We start from the raw sequence: 21,241 nt of genomic DNA on the forward strand, positions 1-21,241 counted from the left end.
CCTCTCCACTAAGAACTTGGTAGATGTCCTTCCTGGTCATTTTATGCACAGACACTTAACCCTTTCATTTCTCACACTTTATCTTCAGAACACTGAAAGTTCAGTAAAAAGAAGGAACCTGAAGCTTGTATATTTGACATTCTCACAGAACCTGACACAGAAGTGGGAGATGCTTATTGGTTGACAGAGTTTTAAAGGAAAAATTATAATTGAGCCAGTGAGGCTGTGGGTTGGGCTTCATCCCACAAAGCTCAGTGTCGCCAGTTCAATTCCAGGTCAGGGCACAGGCCTGGATTGTGGGCCAGGTCCCTGGTTGCGGGTGGGCAAAAGGCAGTCAATTAATGTTTCTCTCGCACATTGATGTTTCTCTCCCTCTTTTTCTCCTTCCCTTACCATCTCCCTGAAAATAAGTAAAGTTATTTTTTTAAAGATTATGGTTGATAAGATTATATGTTTAGATATACAGTGATCCTTATAAAAACCATCATTGCGTTGTTTTCTCTTTCTCGATTTTAGGTTGTTAAAGGCCTTACCTATTTGTGGAGTTTGAAGATTTTACATAGAGGTATGTACTGAGCCTACAAACTTGGACTTAATGTGAGTGGGGTGGGGAGCTCTTCAGATCTCTTGACTTTTAAAGTGAGTAAGTGATACAGTATTTAAGCCAGCTGATCTATTTGGTAGTCAAAAAAAGTTATTTTTTCTGATTTTCTCACTCAAATGCTCTGATTCAGATTATAAACTTGGTATTGTGTTTTTGTGAATAATATTTACCAAACAAGTAAAAACATATTTCATGTTATCTTAAAATGACAGGATTTTCTTTTTCTTACTTAACTCTAGTCAATGCAAAACCTTCACTTCTGTACAGTTGCATCCCTTCTTTTTAACATTTCAGATATCATCATACACAGTTCCTTAAGACATTGCTTCACATACCTTGAAAGGGAACCTTTAAATAAGGAATTGGTGGAAGCATCAGAAATTGGTCTCCTAGTCTGTTAACGGAACCTGTGAGGAGAATAATCAGATAACTGTCGAATGTTGCAGAAGGAACCTCCCTTGGTATTTTTTAATGTTCCCAAAATGTCTGAGTTCATTTGGAACAAGTTAATAAGTGAGATACAAATTATAACAAAGCAACTTCAGGGCCTAACGTTACTAACAGTACTGTTTAATTTTCCACATCTGTTCAGCCTAGCTTAATGCACATTTAGGGAAGGCAGCAGCATACACATTAGATGTGATTAAAGGAAGTTTTTGGTTTTTGGTTTTTGTTTCTTTTTTAAGAAAATGTATAAACTATAAGAGAGAGAAAACAACTGAAGTCTTCAATTTTAGTACCACATCTGTCACTAAGGATTGTTTTTGTTTTTCATATCCTGGTGATTACAATTTCTTAACTCCTCCTTCCTTTTTTGAAGAGGACATGTAGATTTTGACAGAGTGTCAGTTCAGTTCTTGAAGGTATTTACACTGACTAACTGGAATTGTAAACCAAATTTTTTTTAAAGCTAGTCCACTCTATTTCTAGAGTGTTAGTTGGTGCAAATGTAACTGTAGGGAGAGTTAGTGTTACTCTTCCCGGGTATGGGTAAGCATGTAAACACATTGGCGGGTGGGAGAGAAATGGAGCATTTTCACCACCACAATGAAAAGAAATGGCAGTGCACATAGTATGACTTGTATTGCTTCTGTTCCCTGTGTTCCCACCTCCACACACTCACCAACCCATAAAGTGATTATAGCCATTTTAATAGGAATTAACACAGTGGTCAGTTCTTGTCGTTTTATTGATTTTTATGGGCATCTGCTCTTCATTTGACAAAGGAACTCAAGGAAGTCATCAATTCTCAACAGCAAAGCTTTCATTAGAAGGACCATGCCATGCACATGCAAATGTTGTTATTAAATTGATCCTTAGGACCATCTTATACTCTGGAAATACAGCCCAATTCTGGCTCATAATAAATCTGTGAGGAATCTTAGCACTAGGAACTAGAGTAGATGGGAAAATACTATTTAGTTATTCTACAGTGATTTTTTATTCTTTTTTAAAATCAGATATCAATAGATACTGATAAATAGATATACCTCTAGTATTTCCTGTATCTAAATTATTTGGTTTTAGTTTTACTCTTTGTTTTGCAGAAGTAATTGAATCTTTCATTTGAAGTGGGATCTTCATAGTCATGTTTCAAATGGATTTATGTCTGGATCTAAAAATAAACTCTGAAGGGTTGGTGAGATTTCCGGAACCACCACCCTATAATCACTGTGGGCCAGTGGCGTTGACTGGAGCCCCTCAGAGGCAGGGCGGGCCCTCTCCCCAGCCACGAGGCAGCGTGGGCTGAGAAAAGGTTCTTTGACCAGTGACAGACCAGGGCCTTAATGATTTGGCTGACTGAGAACATGGAGGTTTCCTAAAGGAATCCTGAGCTTGTACTTCTCTTTCCAGTTTATGCTGACCGACCCAGTTCCTACAGAGAGTGACCCACAATAAAATGCCTGCGAGGGGCTGCGCAGCGGAAGTGGTAGCGGGCCAACAAACCCTCTCAAGGGATTTCAGTTTTAAATAAATACCAGTAAGGGGATGTGCAGCTGCGTTTGTCTAGATGGAAAGGCTGACGAGTTACAGTGCAAGTGAGCAGTTATTCCCCAGTAATTATGGGCACCCAACTCTAGAGGTGATATGCCGTGGCAATATACCTCATTAGCTACATGTATATGTTTAGCTTTTCAGTTTCCTAGTTATTTGTGGAAACTTCTGCCTTCTGGATTTAAAAGCATGTGTTTTTATTGAAGAGTGGAATAAGCAAGGTTTTCTTGAAGACTTTTGTAAAAGCATTGTAATGAGAAATTTACTCTAGATTGAGTTGTTAATTTAATATCTTAGAGGATTTTGTCTATATTTAATAACTTGAATTCCATAAAAATAAGATTAAAGATGCCTTTTTTCCCAAAAAGCTATTTAATTTTTTCCTTGATTAAAAAATTGTAGCTTTTTAGATCAGTTCAATCAGGCAATTAAAGATCAGAGCTTTAAGTTCAGCTAAAGCAATTACATAGGTAATATACTTGTTTATACACTTTTGCTGTATAAGCTCATTGCTGTACCTTCTTAAAAGCACATACACTCAGTTTTGCTTTCTTTAAATGAATGATGATGAGAATTATAGCGAATACGTGTCACATTGTCAAATCAAAGACAGGTGTCCTTCTGCAGAAGGGGGAGCCTGGTACAGGCGCTGTGAGAAGACGGGAGTGAAAGGAAGACAGCAAAAGAGAATTACTAATGAGGGATCTAAGCCTCTTTCTCCTTTGTCTTTGTCTAAGTACCTCTGTTCTCCTCTGACCATCATTTTATTCCCTGCAAAATGCTTCTCCTAAAAAACAGGGTGTTGTACTTATAAACACAAATTTTAAAAGATGAGAAATAGAGAAGTATTGAGTTACCTAATGAGAAAAGAGGACATACTATTTCTCACATTTAAATGGCTTCCTTGGTATACACTGTTCCTGTATTTTTAGCTGTTAAAAATATATTTATATATATATATATATATACACTCACACAGTGTATTGTTGGATTTATAAAACATAGTTGATAACTTTCAAACATGCTGTTGAAAATCAAGTCTTTCCTATAGTGCATTTCCAGTGAGGATTGTAAAGTTGAATGAAATCTGAGCACCAAGCAGTGACAAACCACCCATTCCATGAGGCTTGTTAATCTGGTACAGGTTTTTTTTATCTGATAGTATATTATGTCAACTGGTGATATTTTAGAAATTGAAGTACAACAATTACTATTCATAGTGGATCATCAAATATTCAGTCAGGTTTTATAATTTACTTTGTGTTTTTAAGAACTGGTTGAGATGATATACATGAAAATACTTTATGAACTATCAGATAATCAGGTATATTTTTTATTGTAGAGTAACTATGAATTAATCACTTTATCCAGTTAATAAGCATACCCTACTCCCAAATCAAGCCAGGGAGAGAGTTTATTATACTTTGTATTACTGTGTCACAATTACAAAAATATTTTCTCTTAGATAAACTTGTATATGTCACATGAAGACATAATTTTTTTATTTTTAAAATTATATTTTGTTAATTATGCCATTACAGTTGTCCTGATTTTTCCTTCTTTGCTCCCTTCCACCCAGGACCATTCACTCCCTCAGGCAATCCCCCCACCCTTGTTCATGTCCATGGGCTATGTGTGTAAGTTCTTCAGCTACTCCTTTCCCTATACTGTACTTTACATCCCCATGGCTATTCTTAACTACCTATTGGTACTTCTTAATCTCCTTACCTCTCACTTATTCTCCCACACAGCCTCCATCTCTTTATCTTTAACCTTTGTCATTTTAATTGTGCTGTGTCTTGGAGTGGGCCTCTTTGTGTCCATCTTATTTGGAACTCTCTGTGCTTCCTGGACTTGCATGTCTGTTTTCTTCACCAAATTGGAAAAGTTTTTTTTTTATTATTTTTTTCAAATAGATTTCCAATAGCTTGCTCTTTCTTCTCCTTCTGGCACCCCTGTGAAGCAAATGTTGGATTGCTAAAAGTTGTCCCACAGGCTGCTTACACTGTCCTTGGGGGTTTTTCTGGGGGGGGCAGGGTTTGGATTCTTTTTTCTTCTTGTTGTTCTGATTGGTTGATTTTTGCTTCCTCATGTTCCAAATCATTGATTTGATTCTCTGTTTCATCCACTCTACTGTTGTTTCCCTGTAAATTGTTCTTTATTTCAATTAGTGTATCCTTCATTTCCGACTAGATCTTTTTTATGTTGTTGAGGTCCTCACTAAGTTCCTTGAGCATCCTGATAACCAGTGTTTTGAACTCTGCATCTGATAGATTGCTTATCTTCATTTTGTTTAGTTCCTTTTCTGGAGTTTTGATCTGTTCTTTCATTTGGGCCATGTTTCTTTGTCTCCTCATTTTGGCAGCCTCCCTGTGTTTGTTTCTATGTATTAGGTAGAGCTGCTTTGACTCCATGTGTTGGTAGCATGGCCCAATGTAGTAGGTATCCTGTAGGGTCCAGTGGCACAGCCTCCCCTATCACTCAAGCTGGGTAGTTGAAGTGTGCCCTTCATGTAGGCTGAGTATACCTTCCTCTTATACTTGAGCCTTGGTTGCTGTTGGTAGGTAAATGGGAGGGATTTACCCAAGCCAGTCAGCTGCAAGGACTGGCTGTGACCACTGACCACCAACCTCCACCCTCCATGGAGGATCAGCTGTGCAGGAGCAGGGTGGTGGTGCTCCAACATAGTCTGTAGCTGTCCACTGGGTGCACTGGCACTGGGGTTTCCTGGGTAGTGCAGGCCAAGGTCAGCCCCCACCAGTGTTTTGTATGGGGGCCACCCTGCCTGAGCTGTAAAGCAATCTGAGATGGCTGCTAACTTGTGCTGAGCTCAGAGATTCCCAGGTAAAGCCAGGTTGTGAAGCCTGCTTGTTGCAGGCCTGGGGTTCACTAAGGCCAGCTGCTGCTTGTTTGAGAAGATTTAGGACATTGTGCAGCATGAGCCAAGATGAGCCATTCACATGGGAAAGCAGCTTGGGTAGTCCCATACGTTGTGTGGGGCAGTCTCTGGGGATCTCTAAGGTGGGTCAAACTGTGTTAGCCAGGTTGATGGAATCTTAGTCTGCCAGCTCAGTCTGGATGGAAGTTGTCACACTTCCATTCAACTCGATGTGTCAGTTCTGAGTGATGGTTGTTCTATATTTTAGTTGTAATTTTGTTGTGGTTGTGCAAAGTGGCAAGCCATGTCTGCTTACACCACCATCTTGACTGAAAGCAAAGACATAATTATTAAAAATGTTTGAAATGCCCTGGCTGGTGTGGCTCAGTGGCTGAGGGCTGGCCTGTGAATCAAGAGGTCACTGGCTCAATTCCCAGTCTAGGGTATGTGCCTGGGTTGCGAGCCAGGTCCCCAGTAGGGGGTGTGCAAGAGGCAACCATACATTGATGTTTCTCTCCCTCTCTTTCTCTTGCCCTTCCCCTCTCTAATAAATAAAATAAAATGTTTTTTTTTAAAGTTTGAAACTTCTACCAAGATTAACTACTGTGGGAAAATTATCTTTATTAAAAATGCATGTGTAAGGCCTATAAGCATAGCATGTACTGACAGGGTAAAAACAAAGAAAATGAACAGTGAGAAGTCTGTTAGGCCAGATCTGACATTACAGCAAACATTGCAGCTGAACTTCAAAACATACATCGCCACTAATGAGGTGAGAGCCTGCATATTAACACACCTACAGCTCCAGTCACAGCCATCATTGCCCACGTCAGACATAAATGCAAGATCAACACCGGTGCCATCTCTTTGGAGGATGTGAGAATGCCCTGGCAGTAACTGCTCTCTCTTTCCCTGAGGATAAAAAATAGGAATGGAAGGGTAATGAGATTAGAACTTAGATTAAGAAAATAAAATTGGCAATCAAGCTGGGGTAATCTTACACAGATGGAGAAGTTTATAGAAAGAAACAACCTAGATAGTTGGTATCCTGAACATTCTTTATATTTATGAACCTGGTGAGTTTCATATTTTTTTTATTTTTATTTACTGACTTGAGAGAGAGAAAGGAAGGGAGAAAGACATCAGTTTGTTGTTCCAGGTATTTATGTATTCGTTCGTTGATGCTTGTATGTACCCTGACCGGGGATCGAACCTGCAACCTGGGCCTGTAGGGATGATGCTCTAGCCACCTGAACTACTCAGTGAGGACTCATGTATTTTTTTTAATAAGAGAGCTTTGTAACATTTTTTGTACATTAAAAAATTTTATGTTATTCTGAAGGCAAATGCTGTGCAAATAGATTTATGTTTAGAGAAACTAAGTGTTACAGTTTCAACATGAATGTTTGAAATTTTATTTTCTACTCCTGGCTTTACTTTTTTTAAACCTGTCCTCACACAGTACCTTAAATGCCAAAACCCGTATTGTTCATTTGTTCATTTGGCAACTATTTATTGTATATCCACTATGTCCCATGCACTGGTGTGAGTACTTGGAATACATCCATATATAAAACAAAAGGTTCCTACAATCATGGAAGTTACGTTCTAGCAGGAGTGGGCCAGGGTTGGGAAACAGCCCATAAATAATCAATATAATGAAAAAATAAATACAGTACGTGTTAGAAGGTGGTTAGTAATATGGAGAAAAGAAAAAGTAGATCAGGCTTAGGGGAGGCAAAACACGGCTTGCATTGTTTATTAGGTAGACCTCAAAGAGGAGAGGAGAGTGGAGCAAAGACTTGCAGGAGCAGAGTTGCTCGTCAGATAGGTATATGGGGGCGGGGTGGGGGAGGACAGTAAGAGAGCAAAAGATACCAGGCGAGACGAGCCTGGCATGTTTATGGAACAGCAAAGAGGCCAGCATGCCTGCAGCCAAGAAAAGGGCGAGGGTAGAATCAGCTATTAAGAACTGTGGCAGTCAGTAATCCAGGTGAATTACAGAGGCTCCAATCAAGGACACTATCGTGAAGATGGGGAAAGTGGTCAGATTCTGGATAAACAAGGTCTGTCCAGAAGGTATCCAGCCATGTACTATGAAAAAGACACTTAAATTGAAGAAGATACAAGAAACATTGTACATAAGACAATGACACTTCGGCCCCCTTCAAAGTAGGCACCTGGGACTTCACATAGTTCTCCTAATGGCCACCAGCTGCCCCGTCATATTCTCCTGAATCTCATCAATGGTCTGAAATGGCTTCCCTTTTGAAGGTGATTTTAGTTTTGGGAAAAGCCAGAAGTCGCAGGGCCCCAAATCTGGGCTGTAGGGGGGCTGAGCCTCCTGAGTGATTGGATGTTTTGCCAAAAAACTCTGAACAAGATGTGATGCATAAGGAAGCACATTGTCGTGATGAAGCTGCCAATCACTAGTTTCCCATAGCTGCGGGCTTCTGAATTATCCAAATAGTCTGCAGAGCATTGTTCAATCTTAATGCAAAATCTGATGCAGATTTGTTGCTCTACTCAGTCATTTTGAATGTGACAGCCACACAGCACACATGCTCACTCACAGCATCTACTACCCCCACTGACTAGTACAGTAAAGTCCGCATTGTCATGCACGCACATTCCAGTCCACTCTCCTTGGCTGCCAGGTTATATCGATGTGCAAACAGTTCTTGTTATATCAACAATGCTGGACTTTTTCCAGATAGACATTGTATTTTAAATGTAGAATCAATAGATATTCTGATGGATTGCCTGTGGGTTTTAAGAGAAAGAGAGGAGTCACCATTGCTTAAACTTTTAGCAGAAGTTCAGTGTGTTTTAAAAATACATGGTTTCTACTTTTTTTCTGTTGAAAGAGAGACCCTTGGCCCTGGCTGGAGTGGCTTAGTGGGTTGGGCGTCGTACCACAAAGTGAAAAGTTGCCGGTTCTATTCCCCGTCAGGGCACCTGCCTGGGTTGTGGGCCAAGTCCCTAGTAGGGAACACATGACAGGCAACCACACACTGATGTTTCTCTGTCTCTCTTTCTCTCTCCCTTCCCTTCTCTCTAAAAATAAATAAATAAAATCTTAAAGAAAAACGAAAAAGGAAGAGAGCCCTAGCTGGGTAGTCCAGTTGGTTAGAGTATCCTCCCAATAAGCCAAGGTTGTTGGTTTGATCCCTAGTCAGAGCATATACAAGAATCAGCCAATGAATGCATCGATGAGTGGAACAACTCAGTGTTTCTGTCTCTCCTTCTCCGCACCTCCTTCCTTCCCTCTCTTCCTCTCTCTCTTTCTTTCTCTAAAATCAATAAATTTCAAAAAAAGGAAGAGAAAGAAGGCATTCTTAGTAATGTGGTAGAAGCTGTATTTTAGAAAGAAATTTCCCCTGCCAAAAACAAAAACCATTCTTTCAAAGAGTCTCCGTAATTCTGTTGTTAATCACTCTATCTCCTGGTTCCTAAAAAAATCCTACCTACGTTTCATCTAGCAGCTCAGCAGTTTGAAAACAAAGAAATCCTTCATGATTTAAAGGACTTTTGTAATGTCAGAAAAAGAAAGAGAGAGCATGGGAGGGAGAGAGAGAGAAACTTCACAGTTGCTGTTGTCACTGGCCAGCAATTTGGAGCATCTGGAAACTGCACAAAATTTTCTGTCCGTAGTTAAGCATTCCCCCCCTCAGATAGCATTAAAGAACGACACAGGTGCAGCACTGACTTGGACAACTTAAAAAGCTCAGCTTCGCCCTGGCTGGTGTAGCTCAGTGGATTGAGCACGGGCTGGGAACCAAAGTGTCCCAGGTTCGATTCCCAGCCAGGATACATTCCTGGGTTGCAGGCCATAACCCCCAGCAACCACACATTGATGTTTCTCTCTCTCTCTCTCTCTTCCCTCTCTAAAAAATAAATAAATAAAATATTTTTAAAAAATGCTCAGCTTCTAAGAAAGAACGAAGCTTTCTTTGGATTTCCAGTTCAGTCCCACTGACTGACTGCCTTGTGTGACCTGCAAAAGCAGACCGTTCCTGTTTTCTGGGCCTCTGTTTCCTCGTATGCAATGAGGGGATAGCTGCATGGTCACTCAGGTTCCTTTAAGCATCAGGATTCTGGATCGTGTGATTTGTGACTAAAGAACGTTTGATGTGTTGTCAAGGTAAGAGAACAAAACAAATCAGAGAGGCATATAGGAGAAGAAAGAAAAAGATTGAGAATAATAATGACATAGTATTTATTAAGCACTTGTTCTGTACCAGGCACTGTTGTAAGTGCCTAGCATGTACAGTTTATTTTGTGTCCCTCCGAAGTGGAGAACTCTAGGAAATACGAAATATTGTAGAACTTCAGATAAGAGACTGAAATGCAAACAGATTGAGAATTAAAGCAGATTGAGAAAAAAGTGGTTGCTTTCTAAACCAGAGCCACATAATTAAATCAGAAGACATTTTTAAGGGGAAAGGGTTTTAAACTATATACTGAAAATAAAGTTTTATCATTAACAAAGAATTATTAAAAGGACATATAGAATAACAACTTAGACGGAAGCAAAGGCTTTTTTAAAAATCTTTTTATTTTGAAATGATTATAGGTCTATAAGAAGTTGCCCCCCAACAGTACAAGAAGGTGCCCATGCAAGGGCACCCTTTTTCAGGAAGGAATCTGGGAGAAAACTGGAAGCTGATAATCCAAAAGAGTGTAGGCAAATAAATGTTATACATATTTGCTAATACCTTTTAAATGAGGTCAGTGGAAATTTTCAGATTAAAAAATGTTACAAGAGTATTTGCATTACATCACCAACTTATTTTATTAGATTTGTTAAATGAGAGAAGAGGAATGACATAGTAGAAGTAAAACCTTTTAATTAGGAAAGAAATTTGGATGTCAAGGGGGTAGCGTTAGAAGAATGCCTAGTCTATGTAAAAGTTAAGGTTTGTGACAAAAATAAATTCACGGAATGATCATTTGCTGGGTAAAGTGATTCTTTAGGGAGAACATTGTTGGAAAGCATTGCTCTCAATAGAAAAGTAACCTCATTAACTTTGAGTAACTTAGGAAGAAATGTAATGTGCACAAACTTCTATAACAACCTCTTTTGTGGAGATTTACAGTTTGTGCTTTCTCATAGGTTATAGTGAGTTTTGAAGTAACCTAAGCCATATTTTTGCCATCTGGAGCACCAGACACAGTTTTTTTAAAGAACTGGTTAGTGTTTGAACAACCCAAGTCATTTTGGAAGGAATCTTCTGCAGCTGGTTTTCCGTTGCAGTGCAAGAGAGCTGGGTCACGGAGCTCCCTTCCTGAGCTTTGTGACTACGGAGTCCAGCGTGTCTGGAAGGAGGCATTCCAGTTAAGCAAGTACTCGTGCTAGGAGCACAGTTACACTTTGGCTCCTGGTTTTACATCTTTTAAATATTGTCCTTTAGATGTAATTATTAATCACATGCCAATGCTGTAGGAGATCATCACTTATGAACATTTGTTTTTGGAAAAAAATAGACTTAGCCCATTAACTGAGGTAAACAAACTAGTTTAATGACTCTGGGTTGTTGGTTTTTCTCCAGCGCTGACTATCCGCACAAATGAATATCTATAGAAACGAAGCCTCCATCTCCCCATTGGTCATTCATTCTGTTTGCCTCGGGTAATCACTGGAGATTTCTGCATTTGTGATAATGATTTTCAAAAGACATGAAACCCTGTGTAGTATTACTGAAAGTGTTCTCTTAAAGAATGTCTAGAATATGTGAGGAACTGTCAAAACTTAACAGTAAAGAAACAGTTCAGTTAGAAAATGAGCAAAAGGCATGAAGATGCACTCCCCTGAAGAGAACCTACAAATGGCAGGTAAGCACAAGAAAGGGTGTTCAGCAACATTAGCCATTGAGAAAATGCAAACTAAAATCACAAGGACATGATTACTATACACCTATGAGAGTAGCTAAAATAAAATAGTGACAACACCAAATGCTGACGAGGATACAGAGGAATTAGGTGACTGTTACATTGCTAATAGGAATGAAAAATGATACAGCCCACTGGAAAACAGTTTGGCATTCCTGAAAAATCCAAACATGCCACTACCATGTGACCCAGCATTTGCACTCCTGGGCATTTATCCCAGAGAAATGAAAGGCTTAGGTACACACAAAAACTGAATTGCACACAAATGTTTATGGCAGCTTTATTCATAATAGTCCAAAACCCAGATGCTCTTTAATGAGTGAATGGGTAAATAAACTGGGGTACATTCATGCCATATGATACTACTCAACAATAAAAAGGAACTGTTGATACACGTAACCTGGATGAATCCTCAGGGAATCATGCTGAGTGAAAAAAAGCCTATCACAAAAGGTTGTGTACTATATGATTTCATTTTTCTAACATTCTTGAAGTGATAGAATTACAGAAGTGGATTGCAGATTAGCAGTTTCCAGGGGCTGATGAGATGTTGAGGGGGTGGGAGGGAAGCGGGCATGGCTATGAAAGGAAACGGTAATAGACACAGTCTCCATCTTGACTGTGTGAGTGTCAGTACGCGGTGGTGTGGAGACAGAGCGGGTATTGCAGGGTGCCTGTATTATTTCTCAGTAGTGGCTGAGTCTACAATGATCTCAAAAAGAATATGTGATCTTTCTATAGTTTCTTTATTTGGGTGGTCTACTTAATTAGAAAGGGTTGTCCTAGACTTGGTCCCCCCACCCCGCATCCGTGATAGGATTTGTTGTAAACAGTCAGCACTTTTAGGAAATCTCTAAGAGGATGAGGAACCCAGGGGAGTTACCTTGCAGGCCACCTCCTCGTCCCATTCTGAGAATGAGGATCAGTAAAAGCCATAGCGAAGAGAGAAGAATCAAGGCCCAGTGGTACACAGGGAAGGAATGCAGATGGAAGAGGGGTTGTTAGTCCCCCTATTACATCCCCCAACATCCTCTGCCTTGTTGGGTGTTGAGATTAAAGCAGACCATGTGATCATTGTGTGTTTGACTCACGGGTCTTTGTGGTACCCTCACGTGAGCCCCTCACCTTTTTGGTGACCCCTCTCCAACCATCCAGCAAGATGCATTCTGTATGTAGTCTGATGAATATTTGATTCACCAGACTCCGCAGGTAGCTTTGGTTATAGCTTTGTTTCTTAAGCAAACATTGAAGTTTAGGAGCTCATCAGAAGGAGAGAGAGAACAGCTATGTGATGGGCCGTTTCTTTTGGCAGAGATTGGAGGCCACAGTTAATTTATGATAATAATTATATACCAAATGCATATTTTTGTAATGTAGCTTAATTGAAAGTCATCCTTTGCTCTCCTTTCTAGTAGTAAAGTAAGATATTTATCCTCAGATAGAACATGCTGCCAAAAAATGTTTAATAGTTAGAAGACCTCTCTGGCTGTCTCTTTCTCCAAAGGTAAGGTTTAAGGTGATCAGCACCATGGAAATCAAATCCATTCTTTCTGTTGGAGGATCAAGTTCATTCTGGATTGGGTGCGATAATGAGTATTGTTATTATCATTCACTGAGTGCCTTCTGTGTACTACTGCAGCAGATCTTTTGTATACATTGTTTTATTTAAGCTTCATGATAATCTTGCAAGGATTGTACTGTATTTTTAGTTGAGAAAATGGAGTCTCAAAATGGATTGGAAAAAAAAACAAAACCTGAGTCACAAGAAAGGCAATAAAGTGGTTGATAGCCTAGTGGAAGAGCTCTAGTTTTAGGGTCAGCAGACCCAGATTTAAGTGTAGCTTATGCCTCTTAATTGAATTCAGTTATATGACCCTGGGTCAGTTTCTTTAACCTCTTTGAGTCATAGTATGCTATCTGGCACATAATAGCTACTATTAAAGTTCAAATAACTGCTTCTCAAGAGAAGCTGCAAGAGATCGAGAGAATAGTTAGAACCTTCCCCAAACTTCCCTTCTATAACTACTATTCTGTGAGAAGTAGAACAATCTAAAAACCCTTAAAAGTCAGCCAGCTTCAGTGCCAAAGCTAGAATAATAATCAGATGAGATTTATCTCATAAATATAATGCAGTTTGTTAAGGTGTAAGAATTAGAATTGGAGACTCTAGTTGTATGGCCTTGGACAACTAATTTCATTAATTTGATTCTCAATGTATTCATCTATAAAATGGGTTTAATAGTATCCATCAAGGGTTATAACGATAATGAAATGAGTTAAGGCATGTGATGATAATGTATTTGGCCCAGTGCCTGGCATGTAGCAAGTACCAAAGAAGTGTTATCTGCTATAACTTTTATTATATCTGTTTGCCAGAGCTGGTCTTCTGGATGTGCTACTCCAAGTCAAATCTACAATCAAAATGTATCTTAAATTTATGTATGTATTTAATGTAGTGTTCCATTGGATTTTTTGTTTCCTTTTCCACTGAAAGGCTTTTGTAGTCAGTAAGAGCCTTAAAATAGTGATATCTTAGACTCACGGGAGTAGGTTGTCCCAGAGCTGGGGCAGAATATAGATTCCTCCTGACTCCCAGGAACTTGTTCCACCACACCTGGTGTTTCCACAGACAGACCAGACTACGTACATGTAGCCGGGTACGAATCTAAGATCCCCCACATATGCAGGGAACCTCTTGTACTTACAGGGAAAGGATTGAGGGAAGGCAGAATGGAGAAGCCCAGGCCTTTGCCCTTGTTCTTAGCCTGGAAAATGCTGCATGTGCCCTGCCTTTATCATACATGAGGGAGGAAAACCATGTTTGTTGCCGCCATTCTCAACTGAATCATGACACTCTAGACAGTAACAGCTATTTAGGATAGCTAATTATGCTACTTAATTTTATTTAAAGCTTTTTGCAAGAATGTTTGGATGACCTACCCTTTATTATGTAATGGAATGATTAGAATAACTTTTATATTGCATTGTGGTTTTCTCTTAAGTGTGTTCCTGTTGTGCACAGATGAATTTGTAATGCAGAATGTCAGCATAGTCTATATTTAATTGTACCTGCTGTTCTCATTCATTAGAATGCAGTCCCCAAGAAATAACTAGATAGATATATTAGTTGTTGTCTTTTCATAAGATAATTAAGCATAATGAAAGAAGGTTGCTGAAGCACCCTGGCACAGTGCTAGGAGAGATTGCTAAGAGTGGAGACCTGCTAATGTGTCCTCTGGCTCCTGATACACTGAGAGTGGCTTTCTGGCATTCAAGCAAAACAGTGTAATTGCTGTATAGAGGAAAAAAGTTGAAGAGAAGTTTATTTTTGCTTCCTGAGAATTGTACCATGCCTATTTCTGAGAGCTCTCAGTGTGGCTTACACATGAAAGCACAGAGCAAATTAAATATTTTAAATACAATACAAAATGGAGACAAGGGGAGCAGAAGTGGGAGACATCACCAGCACCTGATTGGAGTAGATCACAGCAAAAAGAGAATCCTCAATTTGCATGGTTTTCCTTTCCTGCATGATTTTCCTTTCCTGAAAAGAGAGGGTGTGTAGAAGCATGTGCAAAGTCATGATTTCTTTGGAACTCATCTTACCGGGAAATTGACTTATAGGTCCCTGCACAAAGCACATTGGGTAACTTCAACTGTAGTTTTGTGAAAGCTTTTATCTATCTGTTTTGAACAGTGCCCTTGGCACCCGGCCATATCCTGACCCAGGGTAGCCTCCCGGTCTGCCCCAGATTGTGGTGGGGGTGGGGGCTGGGCAGTGGGCAGAGGAGCCTTTTGTGAAGAGCTGCAGAAAGCACAAGCTCTTGTGGGCTCTGGCCTTTATTAGCAAGCTTCAGCTTGCTGCTGTTTGTGTGGATTGTTTAATGGCTAATTGATGCAGCATGTGTGAAGATAGAGTTTCCCGCATGAGGCAGTTATGGGTGGCAACATGGGTTGTCTCAACACGATACCAATTTCCACAGTCAATTTGGTCAATTCAAGTGAAAGAAGAGAAAAAAAAAGAATCAGTCCGGCCTGAAAATCAGTCAGAGCAGTTACCGGAGGTTATCAAGGCATCTAGGTTACTTGAAGAGATTTTTCATGTTTGAATCAGTTGTTTTCCCACTTTGTATACATAGCCTTAAGTCATTTGGGGAAATAATCTTAAAAATACAGAAGTGACATTTTAAAATGTCTTTCTTTAAATATTTATAACCATAATCAGACTGTCTGGTGTATGTCAGTTTTGAGAGGGAATAACCATCTTACCATTGATAAAATAATGGGTGATCAGTGTAATTAATTAGTGTTTCATATTTTGTTATAGAGTAGCAAAATAACCCAGTGACCACAAAGCCCTGGAAAACTATGGAAAGTTAATAAGTTAAATTGTGTTTGAGGCTGATTTTTTTTTTCAAAGAGATTTATTGATATGTAACTAACATGTAAAATTCATCTGTTTTTAAGTGAGTGATTTAGGGATTTTTGGTAAGTTACAGAACTGTACGATCATCACCATAATGCATTTTAGAACATGTCCCTCCCCCCAGCGAAGAGCCCCTGTGCCCCTGTGCAGTCAGTCCCTGCTCCCAGCACTGACTCCCGGGCTAGTACTCTGTTGTCTGACATTACAGATTCGCCTTTTCTCGCTCACTGCTTTCCTGCAGGAGAATGTCTGGGTTTGCCTGTGTCATAGCATGTGCCAGCAGTGCACCCCTTTTTTCCCAAATACCTTTTTATTGGGGTGTAGTTGACATGCAACACTGTATTAGTTTCAGGGTACAATATAAAGGTTCAATATTTGTATATATTGCATAATGGTCACCACAACAGGTCTAGCTAACATCCATCACTATCTGCAGAATTTTTCTCTGGTGGAGGATTTACTCCCTCACCAGTCTCCAATACAGGGTACAGTGCTATTGATTACAGTCACCATGCTGCACATCACACCACCGTGACCTAATTCATCTTCTAACTCGGTTTTCACCCCCTTCTCCCCCAGTCCTCACCTCAGGCAATCATCAGGCTGCTCTCTGTACCTATGAGCTTGATAATGTTGGGGGTTTTTGGTTTGGTTTGGTTTGCTTTGGTTTGGTATTTTGTGAGGGGTTCTACGTATAGTTATTTGCCTTCCTCTGGTTGACTTATTTTACTTACCATGATACCCTCTAGGTCCATCCACGTTGTCTCAAATGGCAAGACTTCATTTTTATGGCTGAATAACATTTCATTGTGTATGCAAACCATATATTCTTAGTCCATTATCTGTCAGTAGACACTTGTGTTGTTATCATGTCTTGGATATTGTAAACAATGTTGCAGTGACCATGGTGTGCCTATGTCTTTTGGGTTGGAGTTTTCATTTTCTTTGGATAAGTACCCAAAAGTGGGATTCCTGGATCATGTGGTACTTGTCTTTTTAATTGAAAAAAATTATTTTTCAATTACAGTTTATGTACAGTCTTAATTAATTACAGGTATACAACCCAGTGACCAGGCACCTACATAACCCATGTAGTGATCATCCTGTTAACTCCAGTACCTGTGTCACACCGTATACAGTCATCACACTGTTGACTGTATTCCCTGGATTGACCATGTCGCTGTGCTTTACGTCCTGTAACCATTCTGTAGCTACCAATTTCTTTCTTTCTTTTTTTTTAATATACACCAATTTCTACTACTTAAACCCTTCACCTTTTCCGCTCATCCAACCAACCCCCATCCCCATCAAATTGTTTTCTATATCTATGGGTCTATTTCTGTTCTGCTTGTTCACTTATTTTGCTTTTGAGATTCTACATTTGAGTGAAATCATATGGCATTTGTCTTCCTCTGTTGGATTTACTTCACTCAGCACAGTATCCTCTAGGTCAATTCACGTTGTTGCAGATGGAAAGATTTCATTCTTTTTTTTTTTTTTTTGAGGAACTTCCAGACTTTTTATAGTGGCTGCACCAATTTACATTTCCACCGAGAAAGGTTCCCTTTTCTCCACATTGTTGACAATACTTGTTATTTCTTGACTTTTTGATACTAGCCATTCTACCAGGGATGTGGTGATACTCACTGTGGTTTTGATTTGCATTTCCCTGATGATTAGTGATGTTGAGCATGTTTTTATGTGTCTTTTGGCCTTTGTATGCCTTCTTTAGAAAAATATCTGTTCACGTCCTCTGCCCATTTTTAACTTGAATTGCTTATTTTTTTGTTATTAAGTTGTATGAGTTGTTTATGTATTTTGGATATTAGCTCTTTATCAGATACGTATTTTGCAAATATTTTCCCCCATTCAGAAGGTTGCCTTTACATTTTGCTGATGGGTTCCCTTCGCTGTGCAGAAGCTTTTTAATTGGATGTAGTCTCACTTGTTTATTTTTGCAATTGTTGCATTTGCTTTTCGTATTAAATTCAAAACATCATCACCAAGACCTCCTGTCAAGAAACTTATTACTGCCTATCTTTTCTTCTCGGTGTTTTATGGTTTCAGATCCTACATTCAAGTCTTTAATCCATTTTGAGTTCATTTTTGTTTATGATGTGAGAGATAGCACTCCAATTTCACTATTTTGCATGTGCCTGTCTAGTTTTCTCAACACTATTTATTTCCAATGGGGAAGAAACTATTATTTCCCCCAATGTATATTCTTGGCTTCTTTGTCATAAATTAATTGATCCTATGTGCCTGGACTTATTTCTGGGCTTTCTGTTCTGTTTGTTTGATCTGTGTGTCTGTTTTTAGTCTAATACCATACTGTTTAGATTACTGTGGTTTTTAATATAGTTTGAAATCAGGGAGCATGATGCTTTCAGATTTGTTCTTCTTTCTCAAGATTACCCTGGCTCTTTGGCATCTTTTGTGGTTCCATACACATTTTAGTATTGTTTGTTTTATTTGTGAGAAATGACATCAGAATTTTGATGGGAATTACATTGAGTCTATGAATTGCTTTGTGTAATATGGACATTTTAATAATATTAATTCTTCCAAACAATGAGTATAGATTATCTTTACATTTATTTGTGTCTTCAGTTTCTTTCATCAGCATCTAATAATTTTCCTTGTACAGGTCTTTCATTTCCTTGGTTAAATTTATTCGTAGATATTTTATTCTTTTTGATGCAGTTATATATGGAATTTTTTAAATCTCTCTGTGAGTGTTGAACCACCCCTGCATCCCTGGAGTAAATCCCATTTGAGCATGGTATGTGATGCTTTTAATGTGTTGTTGAATTTGGTTCACTAATATTTTGTTGAGGACTTTTGCATCTATGTTCATCCGCGATATGGTCTGGAATTTTCTTTTGTTGGTATCCTCGTCTCGTGTTAGTATCATGGTAATGCAAGCTTCATAAAATGGAAGTGTTTGGAAGTGTTTTCTTCTGTTTTTTTGGAAGAGTTTGAGAAGGATTGGTATTCATTCTTCTTTCAATCTTTGGTAGAGTTCACTGGTTGAAGCTGTCAGACTATGGACTTTAGTTTATAGGGAGTTTGTAAATTGCTGGTTCAATCTCCTAACTAGAAATTGGCCTGTTCAGATTTTCTGTTTCTTCATGATTCATTCTTGAAAGGTTATATATTTCTAGGAGTTACATATTTCTTCTAGGTTGTTCATTTCTTTGACATCATTTTTGTCTCTTAATAGTCCTTTGTATTTTTGTGATAACAGTTTTAACGTCTCTTTTATTTCTGACTTTATTTAATTGAGCATCTCATTTTTGTTGGTAAGTCTAGCTAAAGGTTTTTCAGTTTTGTTCCTCTTTTCAAAGAACCTGCTCTTGGTTTCACTGACCTTTTCTGTTGTCTTTTTAGTCTCTGTTTCATTTATTTCTGCTCTGATCTTTGTTATTTCTTTCCTTGTACTAAGTTTTGGCTTTGTTATTCTTTCTAGCATCTTAATGTTGTTTATTTGAGGGGTTTTTTCATCTTGAGATAGGCATTTATGCTATGAACTCTCCTCTGAGAATCACTTTTGCTGCGTCCCATAAGTTTTGGTGCATTGTGTTTCCAATTTTATTTGTCTCAGTGTATTTTTATGTCATTTTTATTCCTTCATGGGCTTATTGTTTGTTGCATGTTGTTTAATCTCCACATATTTGTAAAATTTCTAGTTTTCTTGAAATTTATGTATAGTTTCATGCCCTTGGGAAAAGGTGATTGATATGATTTGTCTTCTTAAATTTGTTAAGACTTATTTTGTTGCCTACCATATGATCCATCCTGGAGAATGTTCTATGTGATTTTGAAAAAAGGTGTGTTCTGTGGCTTTGGGCTGGAAAGTTCTCTGTATATCTGTTAGTTCACTTGGTCTAGTGTGGCTTTTAAAGCCGATGTTTCCTTATTGACCTTCTGTGTGAATGATCTTTTATTTATTGATGTAAGTGGGGTATTAAAGTTCCCTACTATTATTGTAGTGCTGTTTCTCCCTTTATGTCTGTTAATATTTGCCTTATATATGTGGTACCCCTATGTTTGGTGCATAAATCTTTAAAATTGTTGTATCTTCTTATTAGATTGATCCCTTTATAAATATGCAGTACCCTTTTTTGTCTTTTATTACAGTCTTTCCATTTCTTTTTATTGTGGAATAATAGTTTATTATATGGATATATCACATTTTGTCATATACAAATGTGATACATATACTAATCCTGCTATTCATATACAAGTCTTTATTTGGTTCTACATTTCCATTTCTCATGAGTAGATACCTGGGAGTTGTTAGCATCTACAAATATGTCTTTAAATATTTTAGTCACAGTGAATCAGGTCATCTAGTACGCATCAGTTTTCAGAAGAAATTACCATTTACCGTTATTACATAGTGTATGATTAGTGTGATTAACTGATATTTCATACACTGTTAAAGATAGAATAGGAAAGTGATGATAAAGGTTGATTTTTATTTAGTTACAGGGTCCTGTAGGAACTCTATTATTTTCTGCATGACACACAGACTCTATTTGTACTTCCTTTTATTCTTCCCACTCCCTGATATTTTTCTAATAACCTCCTAAGCACTTCAAATTACTCAAGAGAACTGCATCATAACTACCTGTTATCTGTGTGGCTGTCACTGCTGCAATTCAAATATTCATTATGTCATCATTAAAAAACTCAGCTTACTGTGAAGCCTCAGTGAAGGGATGAGAAAATATTGAGACAGAAGACACCTGCTGCGATGGGGTATTGCTCACTCTTCTTTGAACAGCACTTAACATTAGAGAAGAAGCCTGCCTTCAGATAGCACTCGTGTAATGAAAGTGAATTTTGTTTATAGCATTTGGGTCTGGTCCAGTACTAATTGATCTACATATTGACTTTCCAGGGTAAGAGTCATTGTCATAACCAGTTCTGCAAAGCAGTAGCTTCCAGTATATATAGTACATTCAAGTTTACAGAACGTTTTTTCCATTTATGTTATTCACTCAACAAATCATTGAGTTCCAGATCTATGACAGGCCCTGCTAGGCACCTGTCTCTGTTAACTCCCGCAGCAACCCTGTCATTGTAGGAAGATCAGGTACGTCCCTTCATCTTGTATGTCACACACACACACACACACACAGAGATACAAACACAGGTCACTTTGTGTGTCATTTCTGCTTCCTCTGAGAAGACCTGACCAATAGGAATCTATTCTGATTCCTATAAAAGTCTCTGTGCATAAAATGACCAAGTGTTTTCTAAAATGGAGGGTAAATATCTGATATGAAAAGTGGGTCACTTTGCACTGTACCTTTATCTCACTTTCTGAACATGACATAGACCTCTTGGCCAAGAGATATTAAAAGCAAATAGCAAATTAGGGAACATTAAAACATTGTATTTCATATGTAATACAAAAGGGATTAGAGTTCATTCAGTT

At 38.6% G+C, this 21,241-nt stretch overlaps 1 protein-coding gene across 4 annotated transcripts in view; it reads left to right on the top strand.

The window, feature by feature from the left end:
- The window catches only part of MAP2K5 (mitogen-activated protein kinase kinase 5), a 254,155-nt gene that overhangs the window by 116,459 nt on the left and 116,455 nt on the right, over positions 1-21,241 (top strand). For all 4 annotated transcript variants that reach the window (XM_045823533.1, XM_045823535.1, XM_045823534.1 and 1 more), the window contains exon 13: positions 517-565. In XM_045823533.1, the coding sequence (XP_045679489.1) occupies positions 517-565 (49 nt within the window). The remainder of the gene's footprint in view (positions 1-516; positions 566-21,241) is intronic.

Source organism: Phyllostomus hastatus, unplaced genomic scaffold (assembly GCF_019186645.2).
Source record: "Phyllostomus hastatus isolate PE091 unplaced genomic scaffold, TTU_PhHast_1.1 phas_scaffold_501, whole genome shotgun sequence".
Lineage (NCBI taxonomy): Eukaryota > Metazoa > Chordata > Mammalia > Chiroptera > Phyllostomidae > Phyllostomus > Phyllostomus hastatus.